This window comes from Oncorhynchus gorbuscha, linkage group LG14 (assembly GCF_021184085.1).
Source record: "Oncorhynchus gorbuscha isolate QuinsamMale2020 ecotype Even-year linkage group LG14, OgorEven_v1.0, whole genome shotgun sequence".
Taxonomy (NCBI): Eukaryota; Metazoa; Chordata; class Actinopteri; order Salmoniformes; family Salmonidae; genus Oncorhynchus; species Oncorhynchus gorbuscha.
The window spans coordinates 42196688-42212899 of record NC_060186.1 but is presented as its reverse complement, the minus strand read 5'-3'; the positions used below and the strand labels follow the sequence as shown (position 1 = coordinate 42212899).

The 16212-nt window shown below is 43.9% G+C and overlaps 1 protein-coding gene across 1 annotated transcript; it reads right to left on the bottom strand.

Annotated features, from left to right (window-relative positions):
- Positions 1–12322: 12322 nt before the first annotated feature.
- LOC123995589 (protein ripply2-like) lies at positions 12323–13371 on the bottom strand. The gene is made up of 3 exons (XM_046299219.1): positions 13095–13371; positions 12871–12944; positions 12323–12708 (listed from the first exon to the last, which is right to left on the bottom strand). The coding sequence occupies exons 1-3, from the start codon at positions 13224–13226 to the stop codon at positions 12555–12557; spliced, it is 360 nt and encodes a 119-aa protein (XP_046155175.1). The 5' UTR covers positions 13227–13371; the 3' UTR covers positions 12323–12554.
- Between the last annotated feature and the right edge of the window lie 2841 nt (positions 13372–16212).

The window sequence follows — 16212 nt, the reverse complement described above, 5'->3', positions numbered from 1 at the left end:
GGTACAGTGGGTACAGCGCTCTAAGGAGACCTGGAGGGCAGTCCAAGAGTCATTACGCCAAGCGAGTATAAGGCAGAAGAACGCGCTGACCGTCACCGCAGTGAGGCCCCCGTGTTTGCACCTGGGGACAGGGTCTGGCTCTCAACCCGAAACCTGCCTCTCCGCTTGCCCTGCCGGAAGCTGGGTCCGCAGTGTATAGGGCCATTTAAAGTCCTGAGGAGAATAAATGAGGTTTGTTATCGATTAGTACTTCCTTTGTATTATCGTATTAACCCCTCATTTCATGTGTCTCTTCTCAGGCCGGTGGTAGCTGGTCCCATGCAGGAAAATGAGGTACCGGAGGTTCCTCCGCCCCCTCTGGACATCGAGGGGTCCCCGGCGTACAAGATACGAGCTATTCTGGACTCGAGACGCCGGGTGAGAGGCTTGCAGTACCTCGTCGACTGGGAGGGGTACGGTCCGTGCCATTAAACCCCTACAACTCATCCAGAACGCCGCAGCCCGTCTAGTGTTCAACCTTCCCAAGTTCTCTCACGTCACCCCGCTCCTCCGCTCTCTCCACTGGCTTCCAGTTGAAGCTCGCATCCGCTACAAGACCATGGTGCTTGCCTACGGAGCTGTGAGGGGAACGGCACCTCAGTACCTCCAGGCTCTGATCAGGCCCTACACCCAAATAAGGGCACTGCGTTCATCCACCTCTGGCCTGCTCGCCTCCCTACCACTGAGGAAGTACAGTTCCCGCTCAGCCCAGTCAAAACTGTTCGCTGCTCTGGCTCCCCAATGGTGGAACAAACTCCCTCACGACGCCAGGACAGCGGAGTCAATCACCACCTTCCGGAGACACTTGAAACCCCACCTCTTTAAGGAATACCTAGGATAGGATAAAGTAATCCTTCTCACCCCCCTCCCCCCTTAAAATATTTAGATGCACTATTGTAAAGTGGTTGTTCCACTGGATGTCATAAGGTGAATGCACCAATTTGTAAGTCGCTCTGGATAAGAGCGTCTGCTAAATGACTTAAATGTAAATGTAATGTAAATGTCCGGAGGAGAGGTGCAGGGTTCCGGTGAGGGATATTCTAGACCCATCCATGTTGAGTGAATTCCATCGCCTCCGTCCGGATCGCCCAGCGCCTCGGCCTCCGGGTCGTCCCCGAGGCCGGCGTCGGCGCGCTGCGGGAGCTGCGCTTCAGGAGGGGGGTACTGTCACGAATATTACCGAAGGTGACTCCCCTTCTTGTTCGGGTGGCGCTCGGCGGTCGTCGTCACCGGTCTACTAGCTATCGCCGATCCGTTGTTCTGTGTTCGTTTAGTTTTGTCTAATTGGTAGCACCTGTTTCTAGTTTGGTTGTTAGGATAGGGTTATATATAGTCTGTTTAGCCCACTTCTGTTTCATGCGGGCTTGTTCGTCTGTTTTGTTGTTTGAGTGTATTTTTGTTGGCATTTGGGTTTCACGCTGTCCGTTTATATTTCTGTTCATTTGTGTTTCCACTTTTGTACATGTTGTGTTTCCGGGACATTAAAGCGTGTTATTTTTCCCACATCTTTTGCTCTCTGCGCCTGACTCCACACCTCTTCACTCATTTACCATAACATCCACATTAAAAAGATACACTGCTTCTTAATGCAATCGCTTTGTCACATTTATTTTTAACGTTACAGAAATCGTTCATTTTTCAATAATCTGAGACGGCGCTCAGACATAAGCAATATTTCTCCGCTATGTTGGAGTCAACAGAAACACAAAATTACAACATAAATATTCCCTTACCTTTGATGGTCTTTGATCAGAATGTAGTGGAAGTAGTCATACTTACCCAATACATCGTTTGGTTTCAAGTCGTGTGTCTTTGAATTAGCATATGCTACGAGTTCCAGCTGAAATGCTTCCAAAATTACTTCTGGCCCCGAACAGTTGCGCATCAAAACTTCAAAATTACATATTATATGTCGACTAAACTGGTCAAACTAAGTGCAGAATCAGGCTTTAGGATGTTCTAAACGTACAAAACCATTATCTAATCTCTCGGACGAACGTGCTTCTCCGCAGGCGATCTGGAACAAAGGAACGTGTCTCCAAAAAGCGCGCTCTCGTAACCTTGAATTTTCTCGCGACACTCAGTCTTTTGCCTACCAAAGCCTCAAAACACGCGGGATTTGCACAATTAAACGCTGTACTGAATGCGGATATCTAGTGGAAGACATAGAAAGTGTCTCCAGATCCATAGCTGGTTGGGAAGGGTGGGGGCGATGACGTCAAAGTTGCCCCAAGTTTGAGGCTCCCAAAAATAGTTTGAGAGATTGCCTGCCCTGTGAGTTCTGCTATACTTACAGACATAATTCAAACGGTTTTAGAAGCTTTAGAGTGTTTTCTATCCAATAATTATTATTATATGCATATATTAGCAATTTTGGACAATTTTTTTTCAGTTTACTATGGGCACGCAATTCCTCCAAAGGGGGCAGTATTCTGCTGAGCCCTAACAGGTTTTAAGCAACAAGTCGGAGTCAGAGATCAAGCCTTCTCTGGTCTCTCCTCCTCCCATTACCGGGTCTGAGACTCCGAAGCCTCCCACCATTAGCTCTGACAAATTGAAAACCCTTGTCATTGCCGACTTCATTACTACCAATATTAGACTTAAAAATAATCACCCAGTGATCATACACTCTTTACCAGGGAGCAGGGCTACCAACGTAAAGGCTAATCTGAAGATGGTGCTGGCTAAGGCTAAAACTGGCGAGTGTAGTGATATAGAGATATTGTTATCGACGTTGACACCAACGATATTAGGATGAAACAGTCAGACGTCACCAAGCACAACATAGCTTCAGCGTGAAAATTAGCTAGAAAGATGTGTCTGCATCGAGTAATTGTCTCTGGCCCCCTCCAATTTAGGGTCAGTGATGAGCTCTACAGCAGAGTCTCACAACTCAATCGCTGGTTTAAAACTGTTTTCTGCCCCTCTCCAATCATCGAATTTGTAGCTAATTGTATCTCTTTCTGGGACTCACCCAAAACAGGACCAAGCCTGGCCTGCTGGGAAGTGACGGACTCCATCCTAGCTGGAGGGGTGCTCTTATCTATCTATCAACATAGACCGGGTTCTAACTTCTCTAGCTCCATAATATGTTAGGTTGCGGGCCAGGCAGCAAGCTGTCAGGCAGCTTGACAGCTCACTTCCAAGACAGTCATAATCAATGAACTAATCACTGATCATAATCTTGATATGACTGGACTGACTGAATTTACTGTGCTAAATGGTTATACTAGTGACCATATCCCCAGCACATCCTGCAAATGCGGAGGTGTTGCTAACATTTACAATACCAAAAGTCAATATACACCAAGAGCTTCTAGTCATGAAATCTATGCAGCCTACTCAATCACTTTTTATAGCTACTGTTTACAGGCCTTCTGTGCCTTATACATCGTTCCTCACTGAGTTCTTTGAATTCCTATCGGACTTTGTAGTCATGGCAGATAATATTCCCATTTTGGTGACTTTAATATTCACATGGAGAAGTCCACAGATCCACTCCAAAAAGCATTTGGAGCCATCATTGATGTTTTGTCCAACGTCTCCGGACCTACTCATTGCCACAGTCATACCCTGGACCTAGTTTTGTTCTGTGGAATACATATTGTGGATCTAAATGATTTGCTCATAATCCTGGACTATCAGACCACGATCTTATTACGTTTGCAATCACAACAAATAATATGCTCAGACCCCAACCAAGGATCATCAAAGCCGTGTTATAAATTCTCAGACAACCCAAAGATTCCCAGATTCCCTTCCAGACTCCCTCTACCTAGCCAAGAATGTCAGAGTACAAAAATTATTTAACCACCAAACTAAGGATCTAAATTTAACTTTGCATAATACCCTAGATGCAGTCTCAAACCTAAAAATAAAAAAACATTTGTCACAAGAAATTTGCTCCCTGGTATACAGAAAATACTAGAGCCCTGAAGCAATCTTCGAGAAAATTGGAAGGGAAATGAAGCTCCACCAAATTGGGCAGTACCACGCAATATCTAAGAGCCCTCACTGCTGCTCGATCCTCCTATTAAAAAAAAGCCTCTTAACTAGAGGTCAACCGATTAATGGCGATTAATTAGGGCCGATTTCAAGTTTTCATAACAATCGGTAATCAGCCTATGGCCGATTACATAGCAATCCAAGAGGAGACTGTGTGGCAGGCTGACCATCTGTTACGCGAGTGCAGCATCAAAAGGACCTTGTAGCTGCAAGGAGCCAAGCTAAGTTGCTAGCTAACATAGTTTTTTATAAGATAATTACAATCAGTCAATCTTCAGAAATAAACTACACATGGTTGCTGATATTACTAGACTAGCTTGTCCTGCGTTGCATATAATCAAAGCGGTGCCTGTTAATTTATCGTCGAATCACAGCCTACTTCAACATTGCCAAAGGGGTGATGATTTAACAAAAGCACATTCGCGAAAAAAACTCAATCATTGCACAAATGTACCTAACCATGAACATCAATGCCTTCCTTAAAATCAATACACAGAATTTAAAAAATGTAAAACTACATATTTAGTTAAAAGAAATGCAGGCAATATTAACTAGGGAAATTATGTCACTTCTCTTGCGTTCAGTGAAAGCAGAGTCAGAGTATATGCAGTAGTTTTGGCTGCCTGGCTCGTTGCGAAATGTGTGAAGACCATTTCTTCCTAACAAAGACCAGAGTTAATTTTGCCAGAATTGTACATAATTATGACATAATATTGAAGGTTGTGCAATGTAACATTAATATTTAGACTCAGGATTGCCAACCGTTCGATAAAATATATGGAACGGTTCCGTATTTCACTGAATGAATAAATGTTTTGTTTTTGAAAGGATGGTTTCCGGATTTGACCATATTAATGACCAAAGGCTCATATTTGATAGAGCGGTCTGACTGAGCGCTAAGTGTTCATTCAAGCAGCACTTTACTGCGTTTGCCAGCAGCTCTTAGCAATGCTTGAACCACGGCGCTGTTTATGATTTCAAGCCTATGAACTCCGGAGATTAGGCTGGCAATACTAAAGTGCCTATAAGAACATCCAATAGTCAAAGGTATATGAAATACAAATGGTATAGAGAGAAAAAGTTGACGCGCCATAATTCCTATGATAACTACAACTTAAAACTTCTTAACTGGGAATATTGAAGACCAGCTTTCATATGATCTCATGTTCTGAGCAAGGAATTTAAGAGTTAGCTTTTTTACATGGTACATATTGCACTTTTACTTTCTTCTCCAACACTGTGTTTTTGCATTATTTAAACCAAATTGAAAATTTCATAATTTATTTGAGACTAAATTGATTTTATTTGTGCATTATATTAAGTTAAAATAAAAGTGTTCATTGTTCATTCAGTATTGTTGTAATTGCCATTATTACAAATATATAAACTCAGCAAAAAAAGAAACGCCCTCTCACTGTCAACTGCGTTTATTTTCAGCAAACTTAACATGTGTAAATATTTGTATGAACATAACAAGATTCGACAACTGAGACATAATCTGAACAAATTCCACAGACATGTGACTAACTGAAATTGAATAATGTGTCCCTGAACAAAGGGGGTGTCATAATCAAAAGTAACAGTTAGCATCCGGTGTGGCCACCAGCTGCATTAAGTAATGCAGTGCATCTCCTCCTCATGGACTGCACCAGATTTGCCAGTTCTTGCTGTGATATGTTACCCCACACTTCCACCAAGGGACATGCCAATTCCCGGAAATTTCTGGGGGGAATGGCACTAGCCCTCACCCTCCGATCCAACAGGTCCCAGATGTGCTCAATGGGATTGAGATCCGGGGTCTTCGCTGGCCATGGCAGAATATTGACATTCCTGTCTTGCAGGAAATCACGCACAGGACAAGCAGTATGGCTGGTGGCATTGTCATGCTGGAGGGTCATGTCAGGTTGAGGAAGGGTAACACATGAGGGAGGAGGATGTCTTCCTTGTAACTCACACCTTGTAACTCACAAGTTCAGTCTGATAATGCTTTGACACACTGCCCAAGACCATGACAGACCCTCCACCTCCAAACTCCACCTCCAAATTGTTCCCGCTCCCGACTCGTCAGTGAAGAGCACATTTTGCCAGTCCTGTCTGGTCCAGCGATGGTGGGTTTGTGCCTTAAAACAGGCCTACAAACCCTCAGTTCAGCCTCTCTCAGCCTATTGCTGACAGTCTGAGCACTGATGGAGGGATTGTGCGCTCCGGGTGTAACTCAGGCAGTTGTTGTTGCCATCCTGTACCTGTCCCTCAGGTGTGATGTTCAGATGTACCGATCTGTGCAGGTGTTGTTACACGTGGTCTGCCACTGCGAGGACGATCAGCTGTCCGTCCTGTCTCCCCGTAGCTCTTTCTCAGGCGTCTCACAAACATTGCAATTTATTGCCTTGGCCACATCTGCAGTCCTCATGCCTCCTTGCAGCATGCCTATGGCACATTCACGCAGATGAGCAGGGACCCTGGGCATCTTTCTTTTGGTGTTTTTCAGAGTCAGTAGAAAGGCCTCTTTAGTGTTTTCATAACTTTGACCTTACTTGCCTACTGTCTGTAAGCTGTTAAACCAAGATGGCGTAGCAGTGAAGACGTGTTTTGTTGGTCCTCCCGTATACTTTTGTATTTTTAGTATATTTTTGTATATATATTTCAATGTTATTTTCAATCTCTTTTCGATGTTTAAATTAGATTATACCTTCCTGTATCCTGCCTCATTCAAGAACCTCCAGAAGCTAACCAGCTAATTAGCTACAAGCTATTTAGTCATTGTTAGCCACTGCTAGCGGCTTTTACCTCCTTCACAGATACCAGACAGTATCTGACTGTCTCTCCACAACAACACCCGATTCCTGCCGTAATCACTGGACCACTACTTCTGATCTTCACAGCTAGCTTGCAGCTAGCTAGCTCACAGCTTGCAGCTAGCTATCTCACAGCTTGCAGCTAGCTAGCTCACAGCTAGCACCCTGTACCGAAGCCCACCATCCCTGAGGCCCACCTCCCGGCCTACTCAGCTGTTCACCCGAACCCCACTCATACACGGCTAGAGCCCAATACTCCACCGGATCCTTGTTGTAAACTCCACCGGATCCTTGCTGTAAACTCTGGACCTTGGCACCGGATCACCGCTGCTACCGTTTTGGCTGTAGTGGCTAACGCCACTGCCACGAAGCTAGCACCAGTTAGCCGTGAGCCAGGCGCATCTCCTGGCTAGCAAACTAAATTCTACAATACCTCTTTCGCCATTTGCCTTGGATTCTCTGTCGACACGGCGCCCCACCGCACCACCACAACCGGTCTGCCGACGAATACCCCATCCTCTGTGCCTTCAACCGGCCTCTGTCGGAGCAGACGCTCCTGCTAGCCCCGGGCTACTAACTTTAAACGCCATGTCGCCCGTGTGCTAGCGTAGTGGCAGCTTCCCTGTTCCATCTACTGCTGCCCCCTGGACACTATGATCACTTGGCTACATAGCTGATGCCCGCTGGACAGTCCATTAATCACGGTACTCCATTCTGTTTATTTATTTGTTATCTGCCGGCCCCAGCCGCAAACTCAGGCTCTGTGTGTGGTTAATCCGACCCTCTCTGCCTAGTCATCGCCATTTTACCTGCTGTTGTTGTGTTAGCTGATTTAGCTGTTGTTGTCTCACCTGTTGTTTTAGCTAGCTCTCCCAGTGAACACCTGCAATTACTTTATGCCTCGCTGTATGTCTCTCTCAAATGTCAATATGCCTTCTATACTGTTGTTCAGGTTAGTTATCATTGTTTTAGTTTACAATGGAGCCCCTAGTTCCACTCTCCTTTGTCACACCTCCCACACCTGCGGTGACCTCCCATATTACAACCAGCAGGTCCAAAGACACAATCTCTCTTATCATCATCCAGTGCCTGGGCTTACCTCCGCTGTACCCGCACCCCACCATACCCCTGTCTGCGCATTATGCCCTGAATATATTCTACCACGCCCAGAAATCTGCTCCTTTTATGCTTTGTCCCCAACACTCTAGGTGACCAGCCTTTAGCTGCACCCTCATCCTACTCCACCTCTGTTCCGCGGGTGATGTGGAGGTAAACCCAGGCCCTGCATGTCCCCAATCACCCTCATTTGTTGACTTCTTTGATCGAAAAAGCCTTGGTTTCATGCATGTCAACATCAGAAGCCTCCTCCCTAAGTTTGTTTTACTCACTGCTTTAGCACACTCTGCCAACCCTAATGTCCTTGCCGTGTCTGAATCCTGGCTTAGGAAGGCCACCAAAAATTCTGAGATTTCCATACCGAACTATAACATTTTCCGTCAAGATAGAACTGCCAAAGGGGGAGGAGTTGCAGTCTACTGCAGAGATAGCCTGCAAAGTAATTTCATACTTTCCAGGTCCATACCCAAACAGTTCGAACTTCTAATTTTAAAAATTAATCTCTCCAGAAATAAGTCTCTCACTGTTGCCACCTGCTACCGACCCCCCTCAGCTCCCAGCTGTGCCCTGGACACCATTTGTGAATTGATCACCCCCCATCTAGCTTCAGAGTTTGTTCTGTTAGGCGACCTAAACTGGTATATGCTTAACAGCCCGGCAGTCCTACAATCTAAGCAAGATGCCCTCAATCTCACACAAATCATCAAGGAACACACCAGGTACAACCCTAAATCTGTAAACATGGGCACCCTCATTGACGTTATCCTGACCAACTGGCCCTCCAAATACACCTCTGCTGTCTTCAATCAGGATCTCAGCGATCATTGCCTCATTGTATCCGCTACGGGTCCGCGGTCAAACGACCACCCCTCATCACTGTCAAACGCTCCCTAAAATACTTCTGCGAGCACGCCTTTCTCATCGACCTGGCCCGGGTATCCTGGAAGGATATTGACCTCATCCAGTCAGTTGAGGATGCCTGGTCATTCTTTAAAAGTAACTTCTTCACCATCTTAGATAAGCTATGTGCAACTGTTCAGGGAAGTCAGGAACCAATACAAGCAGTCAGTCAGGAAAGCAAAGGCCAGCTTTTTCAAGCACAAAATTGCATCCTGTAGCTCTAACTCCAAAATGTTCTGGGACACTGTAACGTCCATGGATAACAAGAGCACCTCCTCCCAGCTGCCCACTGCACTGAGGCTAGTTAACACGGTCACCCCCCCTCCCCCCGCAGCTACTCGCTCAAGCCTCCCCAGCTTCTCCTTTACCCAAATCGAGATAGCAGATGTTTTGAAAGAGCTGCAAAACCTGGACCCATACAAATCAGCTGGGCTTGACAATCTGGACCCTCTATTTCTGAAACTATCCGCCGCCATTGTCGCAACCCCTATTACCAGCCTGTTCAACCTCTGTTACATATTGTCTGAGATCCCAAAGGATTGGAAAGCTGCCGCAGTCATCCCCCTCTTCAAAGGGGGTGACACCCTGGACCCAAACTCTTACAGACCTATATCCATCCTGCCCTGCCTATCTAAGGTCTTCGAAAGCCAAGTCAACAAACAGATCACTGACCATCTCGAATCCCACCTACCTTCTCCGCTGTGCAATCTGGTTTCCGAGCTGGTCACGGGTGCACCTCAGCCACGCTCAAGGTACTAAACGATATCATAACCGCCATCGATAAAAGACAGTACTGTGCAGCCGTCTTCATCAACCTGGCCAAGGCTTTCGACTCTGTCAATCACCATATTCTTATCGGCTGACTCAGTAGCCTCGGTTTTTCTAATGACTGCCTCCACCTTATCTCAGTTCACTGGTCACGATGGCAACACCCACCTGTAGCACGCGCTCCAGCAGGTGTATCTCACTGATCATCCCTAAAGCCAACTCTTCATTTGGCCGCCTTTCCTTCCAGTTCTCTGCTGCCTGTGACTGGAACGAATTGCAAAAATCGTTGAAGTTGGAGACTTTTATTTCCCTCACCAACTTTAAACATCTGTTATCTGAGCAGCTAACCGATGGTCAGATTAAACGAAAAAAAATACTTTTTGGTAAAAACTCAACTCATCATGTTTGGAGAACAAAGAATGCTGACTTACATCCAATGAACACCATACCTACTGTTAACCATGGGGGTGGAAACATCATGCTTTGGGGCTGTTTTTCTGCAAAAGGACCAGGACGACTGATCTGTGTAAAGGAAAGAATGAATGGGGCCATGTATCGTGAGATTTTGAGTGAAAACCTCCTTCTATCAGCAAGGGCATTGAAGATTAAATGTGGCTGGGTCTTTCAGCATGACAATGATCCCAAACACACCGCCCGGGCAACAAAGGAGTGGCTTCGTAAGAAGCATTCATATGTCCTGGAGTAGCCTAGCCAGTCTCCAGATCCCAACCCCATAGAAAATCTTTGGAGGGAGTTGAAAGTCTGTGTTGCCCAGCAACAACCCCAAAACATCACTGCTCTTGAGGAGATCTGCATGGAGGAATGGCCCAAAATACCAGCAACAGTGTGTGAAAACCTTGTGGAGACTTTTGTGATGACCTCTGTCATTGCCAACAAAGTATTGAGAAACTTTTGTTATTGACCAAATACTTATTTTCCACCATAATTTGCAAATAAATTCTTTAAAAATCCTACAATGTGATTTTCTGGATTTTTTTTCTTCTCATTTTGTCTGTCATAGTTGAAAATTACAGGCCTCTCTCATCTTTTTATGTGGGACAACTTGCACATTTGGTGGCTGACTAAATACTTTTTTGCCCCACTGTATGTAACCCTGATGTAACCCTGTAACCTCTGAATGCTCGGCTATGAAAAGCCAACAGTCATTTACTCCTGAGGTACTGACCTGTTGCACCCTCTACAACCACTCTTATTATTATTTGACCCTACTGGTCATCTATGAACGTTTGAACATCTTGAAGAACAATCTGGCCTTAGTGCCCATGTACTCTTATAATCTCCACCCGACACAGCCAGAAGAGGACTGGCCACCCCTCAGAGCCTGGTTCCTCTTTAAGTTTCTTTTTAGGTTCCTGCCTTTATAGGGAGTTTTTCCTAGCCACCGTGCTTCTACATGTGCATTGCTTGCTGTTTGGGGTTTTAGGCTGTGTTTCTGTATAGCACTGTGACATCTGCTTTATAAATACATTTGATTGATGTGTTGTGCTGTGTTGGTGTTGAAGTCATAGCACGTGCAGTACTGAAAACTCCAAGCGCTGAAGGTGTAGCCTGCATTCCTCATGCTTGTATGAGCAACACCCTAACATTCAGTTATGGTCAGCTTTTTTAACACCAGTGAACCTCACACTTATCAATGGGAAAATGTTTAAAAAAGGTTGAGGATTACTCTAAAAAAAATCTAATAAAAAGAATATATATATATATATATATATTTGGCAGCTGCGTTTAGATACGCATGTGAACTCTCGGAAGTAATATCCATGAAATGTTCTGTTATACAGTATAGGCATGAAATAATATGGAAAATCTAACAGGACTATTGCTTGCGATTAACAGGCACAACTATTATTGTATTTTTACTTTGGGAAAAGCCTTGGCAAGCTCACTGGCCCCACAGGGTGTGTTTATGTATGCACTGTGTGGTTTTATGATAGGAAGTGTTCACAGCGGAGCTCACACCGACTGACACTGTCGCAAGTGCTGGTCATCTGACCTTTCTTGGCCAAGAGGGTAAGTGATACACATGCCATGTCCTTGTCTCATATGAGGAATTTTGCATTCTTGGTGTTATGGGACATACAGTTTTTTTTAAAGTAAGCTAGAACACAATTCGATTCAGAGTACTGTTGTGATGAATTGGAAAGTCAGTTAAATAAGTGGAATCAAAAACAATAGCCCCCAAAATAAAACAAATTATGAAATCAAATCAATGTATTTGTCACCTGCGCCGAATACAACAGGTGTAGTACAGTGACATTCTTACTTACAGGCTCTAACCAATAGTGCAAAAAAGGTGTTAAGTGAACAATAGGTAAGTAAAGAAATAAAACAACAGTAAAAAGACAGGCTATGTACAGTAGCGAGGCTATAAAAGTAGTGAGGCTATATACAGACACCGGTTAGTCAGGCTGATTGAGGTAGTATGTACATGTATTTACATGTAGATATGGTTAAAGTGACTATGCATATATGATGAACAGAGAGTAGCAGTAGCGTGAAAGAGGGGGTGGTGGGTGGCGGGACACAATGCAGATAGCCCGGTTAGCCAATGTGCGGGAGCACTGGTTGGTCGGGCTAATTGAGGTAGTGTGTACATGAATGTATAGTTAAAGTGACTATGCATATAAGAACCAACATAATATTCACGGAGCTCATGTTTTAGTTTGTAAATGGTTTATTACAACTTCCTCCATTGGATACAAAATTAAATAAAGACGGGCCTATATGAAATATAAATTTTTAAAAGTAGGCCTACTGCTTACATTCGTTATTAATATGGCATATTTACAGATATTTACACAAAATAATTATGCGAAATATATTAGTTTAGCATTTCATATAAAACAATATACATTCAGCTTTTTACATTGGGGAGAGAGGTATTTTTAAATTCAGCTCCTTCACGCTCTACTATTCCTCGTCATTGTCACTAACGCTCTCCTCGTCATCATTACTGCTCGAGTCTTCATAGAGGCAGATGGTTGCTTGCACTGGATAGGTGCGCAGAAGCATCTCTGCGTCCTGGTACAGATAATCGAAGCATCTCGATTTGGGCCAAAACAACCTAGAACACAAAACCATCAGATTAGGTGTTTGAATTGAAAATACAAAATAGGCTAGGATATAGTTGATATAGGTTATATAGAGCGAGGGCATCTCATTCACCATTAAGCACAAACAGAGACGCATATTTTCAACGTGATATTAGCGAGGTAATTTCACTTACTTTACTGGGTGTGTGATCTGTGAACTCTTGCAGTATTTGGTGTCTGAAAATCCTTCAATGGGCTTTGTGTAAGGCTGTGAGGAGAGAAAGAAAAACACGCATGTTAGCATAAGCCTATACTATTTATTCCACCATAGGCTAACTAAACCTATGATACATCTAAATGAAATCCTCTACAAACAATCGACACTAATAATTTCGTTTTGAAAGTAGTCTGCACTAACCGTGTTTTCCGTGACCCTGCATTCTCTGTCCGCTTTGCCAACCCAAGGTCTCCACAAATTAGCTGGCTGTTGAACAAAGTTTCTTCCGGTAACTCCGCCAATTAATCCACAATGACCGATGATATTTTCCATTATTTCTGATGATAGTTTCCTGATTAACTCATCTGAGAATTTGCGATTGAGAGTGATGCCAGAGTTGAGTCAGACGCCCCTATATATCCGGCCAGGGAGCTCCTGCCAAATTGCGCTTTGACACTATCCAAAGTGTCCATGCGCCATGGTGGTGAGGTGTCAAGTCACACTTTGGCAAACCTGCACCATATGGTCACACTCGCGCCCAGAGTGGCCTTGTTTGAGAATAGGTTCAACGTTTGTTGTGGGAGACTATAAACCTTTCAGAATTAGAAAGAATGTTATCCAAGTCTATAGCCTATTGTTTATTTTTTTTGTATTATATGCTGTAAGGCCTAATCGTTTACAAAAACGTATTGAAAACGAAAGAGCCAAGTGATTAACATAATTGAATTATCTAAGCATATATAGACTGAAATTGACAGGGAATTTACTAATTTACTTAATCTTCCTAACAGCCTTCCTTACTTTGAACCATTTTCTTTTCAAGTGGGAAATAACTCGTGCCGATAGGCAAGTCAGTTAATTGAGAGCAAATTTGCAACGCTGGGCCAATTGTGTGCTGCCCTGTGAGACTCCCAATCATGTCCGGTTGTTATACAGCCTGGAATCGAACCAGGGTCTGTAGTGATGCATCTAGCACTGAGATGCGGTGCTTTAGACCGCTGCATCACTCAGGAGCTCGAGCTGGTCAAGAAAGGGAGCTTATGGATCCCGGCACACGTTAGGTTAGTTTTTAGATATTTTTTTTACCAGGTTATGCAAAGTTAAGAACCTTAAGAACCTCCTCACTGCAGCTTCTGTACTCCCAAACAGTTGATGATTTAATTCATTCATTTTATTTAACTAAGTCCGTTAAGAAACAAATGATTATTTACAAAGACGGCCTACCCCGGAAGAGCATGGGCCAATTGTGTGCCGCTGTATGGGACTCCCAATCACGGCCAGTTGTGATACAGCCTGGAATTGAACTAGGGTCTGTAGTGATGCATCTAGCACTGAGATGCAGTGCCTTAGACTGCTGCATCACTCGGGAGCCCTATTTACAGTAGTCTTAAATGCAAATTAACCCCACTAGGTGTGAAATAGCCCACATGCTTTGAAAACATCTCAGTACCGATTGGTTCCACCAGCTTGTCCTTCTGTAGCTCAGTTGGTAGAGCATGGCGCTTGTAACGCTATGGTAGTGGGTTCGATTCCCAGGACCACCCATACGTAGAATGTATGCACACATGACTGTAAGTCGCTTTGGATAAAAGTGTCTGCTAAATGGCATATATATTATTATATTATTATAGAATATATTACATATCAACCTAACAGTCACAAATACACAACCGACTAGGCATATTGTTGCAAATAGGAATAATAGGGTTGTGCAAACCATAGTTACATGTTGTTGGCTAACCTGTTTAACATTCAATTGTAAAACAACAATAATATTTGTTATTTACTAATTCTAAGGGATACCTGTTAGAATTTTCAGGCATACTTGTGAATAACAGGACCTTTCACGGACATACACTCAACGACCAAATTATTAGGACCCCCCTTTGCCCTCCAGAACAGTCTGAATCATTCAGGGCGTGGATTCTACAAGGTGTGGCTCAATTGGTATCAAGGGACCCAACGTGTGACATGAAACATTCCCCACACCATTACACCATTGCCACCATTCCCCAACAAGGACACCAGGCAGGATGGGGCACCAGGCAGGATGGGGCCATGGACACATGCTGCTTACTCCAAATTCTAACTTTGCCATCAACATGACGCAACAGTAACCAGGATTCGTCAGACCAGGCAATGTTTTTCCACTCCTCAATTGTCCAGTGTTGGTGATCGCATGCACATTGGATCCACTTGTTCTTGTTTTTAGCTGATAGGAGTGAAACCCAGTGTGGTCATCTGCTCAAATAACACATCTGTGACAAGGACCGACGAGTTGTGTGTTATACTGCCTCATTATTTGCCTGTTTGTGGCCCGCATGTCAGCTTGCACGATTCTTGCCATTTTCCTTCGGCCTCTCTCATCAACAAGCTGTTTTCGCCCCCAGGACTGCCGCTGACAGTATCCATTTTGTTTGTCGTAGCATTCTTGGTAAACCCTAGACACTATCGTGCATTAAAAGCCCAGGAGGCTGGCCATTTCTAAGATACCGGAACCGGCGTGCCTGGCACCATGCTCAAAGTCACTTAGGTCCCCCGTTTTGCCCATTCTAATGTTCAATCTAACAGTAACTGAATGTCTCGATGCTTGTCTGCTTGCTTTATATAGCAAGCCACTGCAATGTGACTCACTGTCTGTAGGATCGTACCATTTTCATGTACGTGATGGTGTATCTAATAAACTGAGTGTAGCTTCCTGAGGCTACACACTTCTTACCCATGAGGCTTGTAACCTACTATGGGTTGCCAACAACACATTTTTCATTGAAGTCGGACTAATATTTATTGCTTTATTTATTGTAGGCTATTTATTGTAGGATACTGACCTACGGAACTTTGATGAACTAAGAAGTTTAACTTTTCAACCTCTGTAGATATTTCCCCACGGATAGGAAAAATGTCTACAAAGTGTACGGTTTCACTATGAGAGATGAAGGAGAGTCTGAGGAGTGGAGTGGCGAAAGAGATTTATACTTTTCAATTCACTTTTCAATTCACATTACATCCTTGTCTTACATTTCTTTGTTTAGCAACACAACATTCTTGGTCCGCAGCTCAAATGGACCTTAAATATCATAGTAGCCACTAGCTATTTAACAATCCAAGCAACTGTTCTTCAGAAACATATTCCAATATTGAATAATGCAAACAAACCATATTCCACTCAGGAATAATACAACAATCCGCAAGCATGTGCAGACAATTAAAGGGTTTATTTTCTTGTCTGTACACATTAAATTAGCTGAAAATGCACAGCTAACACCTGCTAGCTAGCTAACTAACAACATGCTTCGTGATCAAGTAATGTTAGCATATC

Coding starts and splice junctions, on each gene's coding strand:
- LOC123995589 (XM_046299219.1), bottom strand. CDS start 13,226: ATGGAAAATATCATCGGTCATTGTGGATTAATTGGCGGAGTTACCGGA. Junction 12,945..13,094: donor GCAGGGTCACGGAAAACACG/GTTAGTGCAGAC, acceptor CTCTCCTCACAG/CCTTACACAAAGCCCATTGA. Junction 12,709..12,870: donor CAGATCACACACCCAGTAAA/GTAAGTGAAATT, acceptor TTTGTGTTCTAG/GTTGTTTTGGCCCAAATCGA.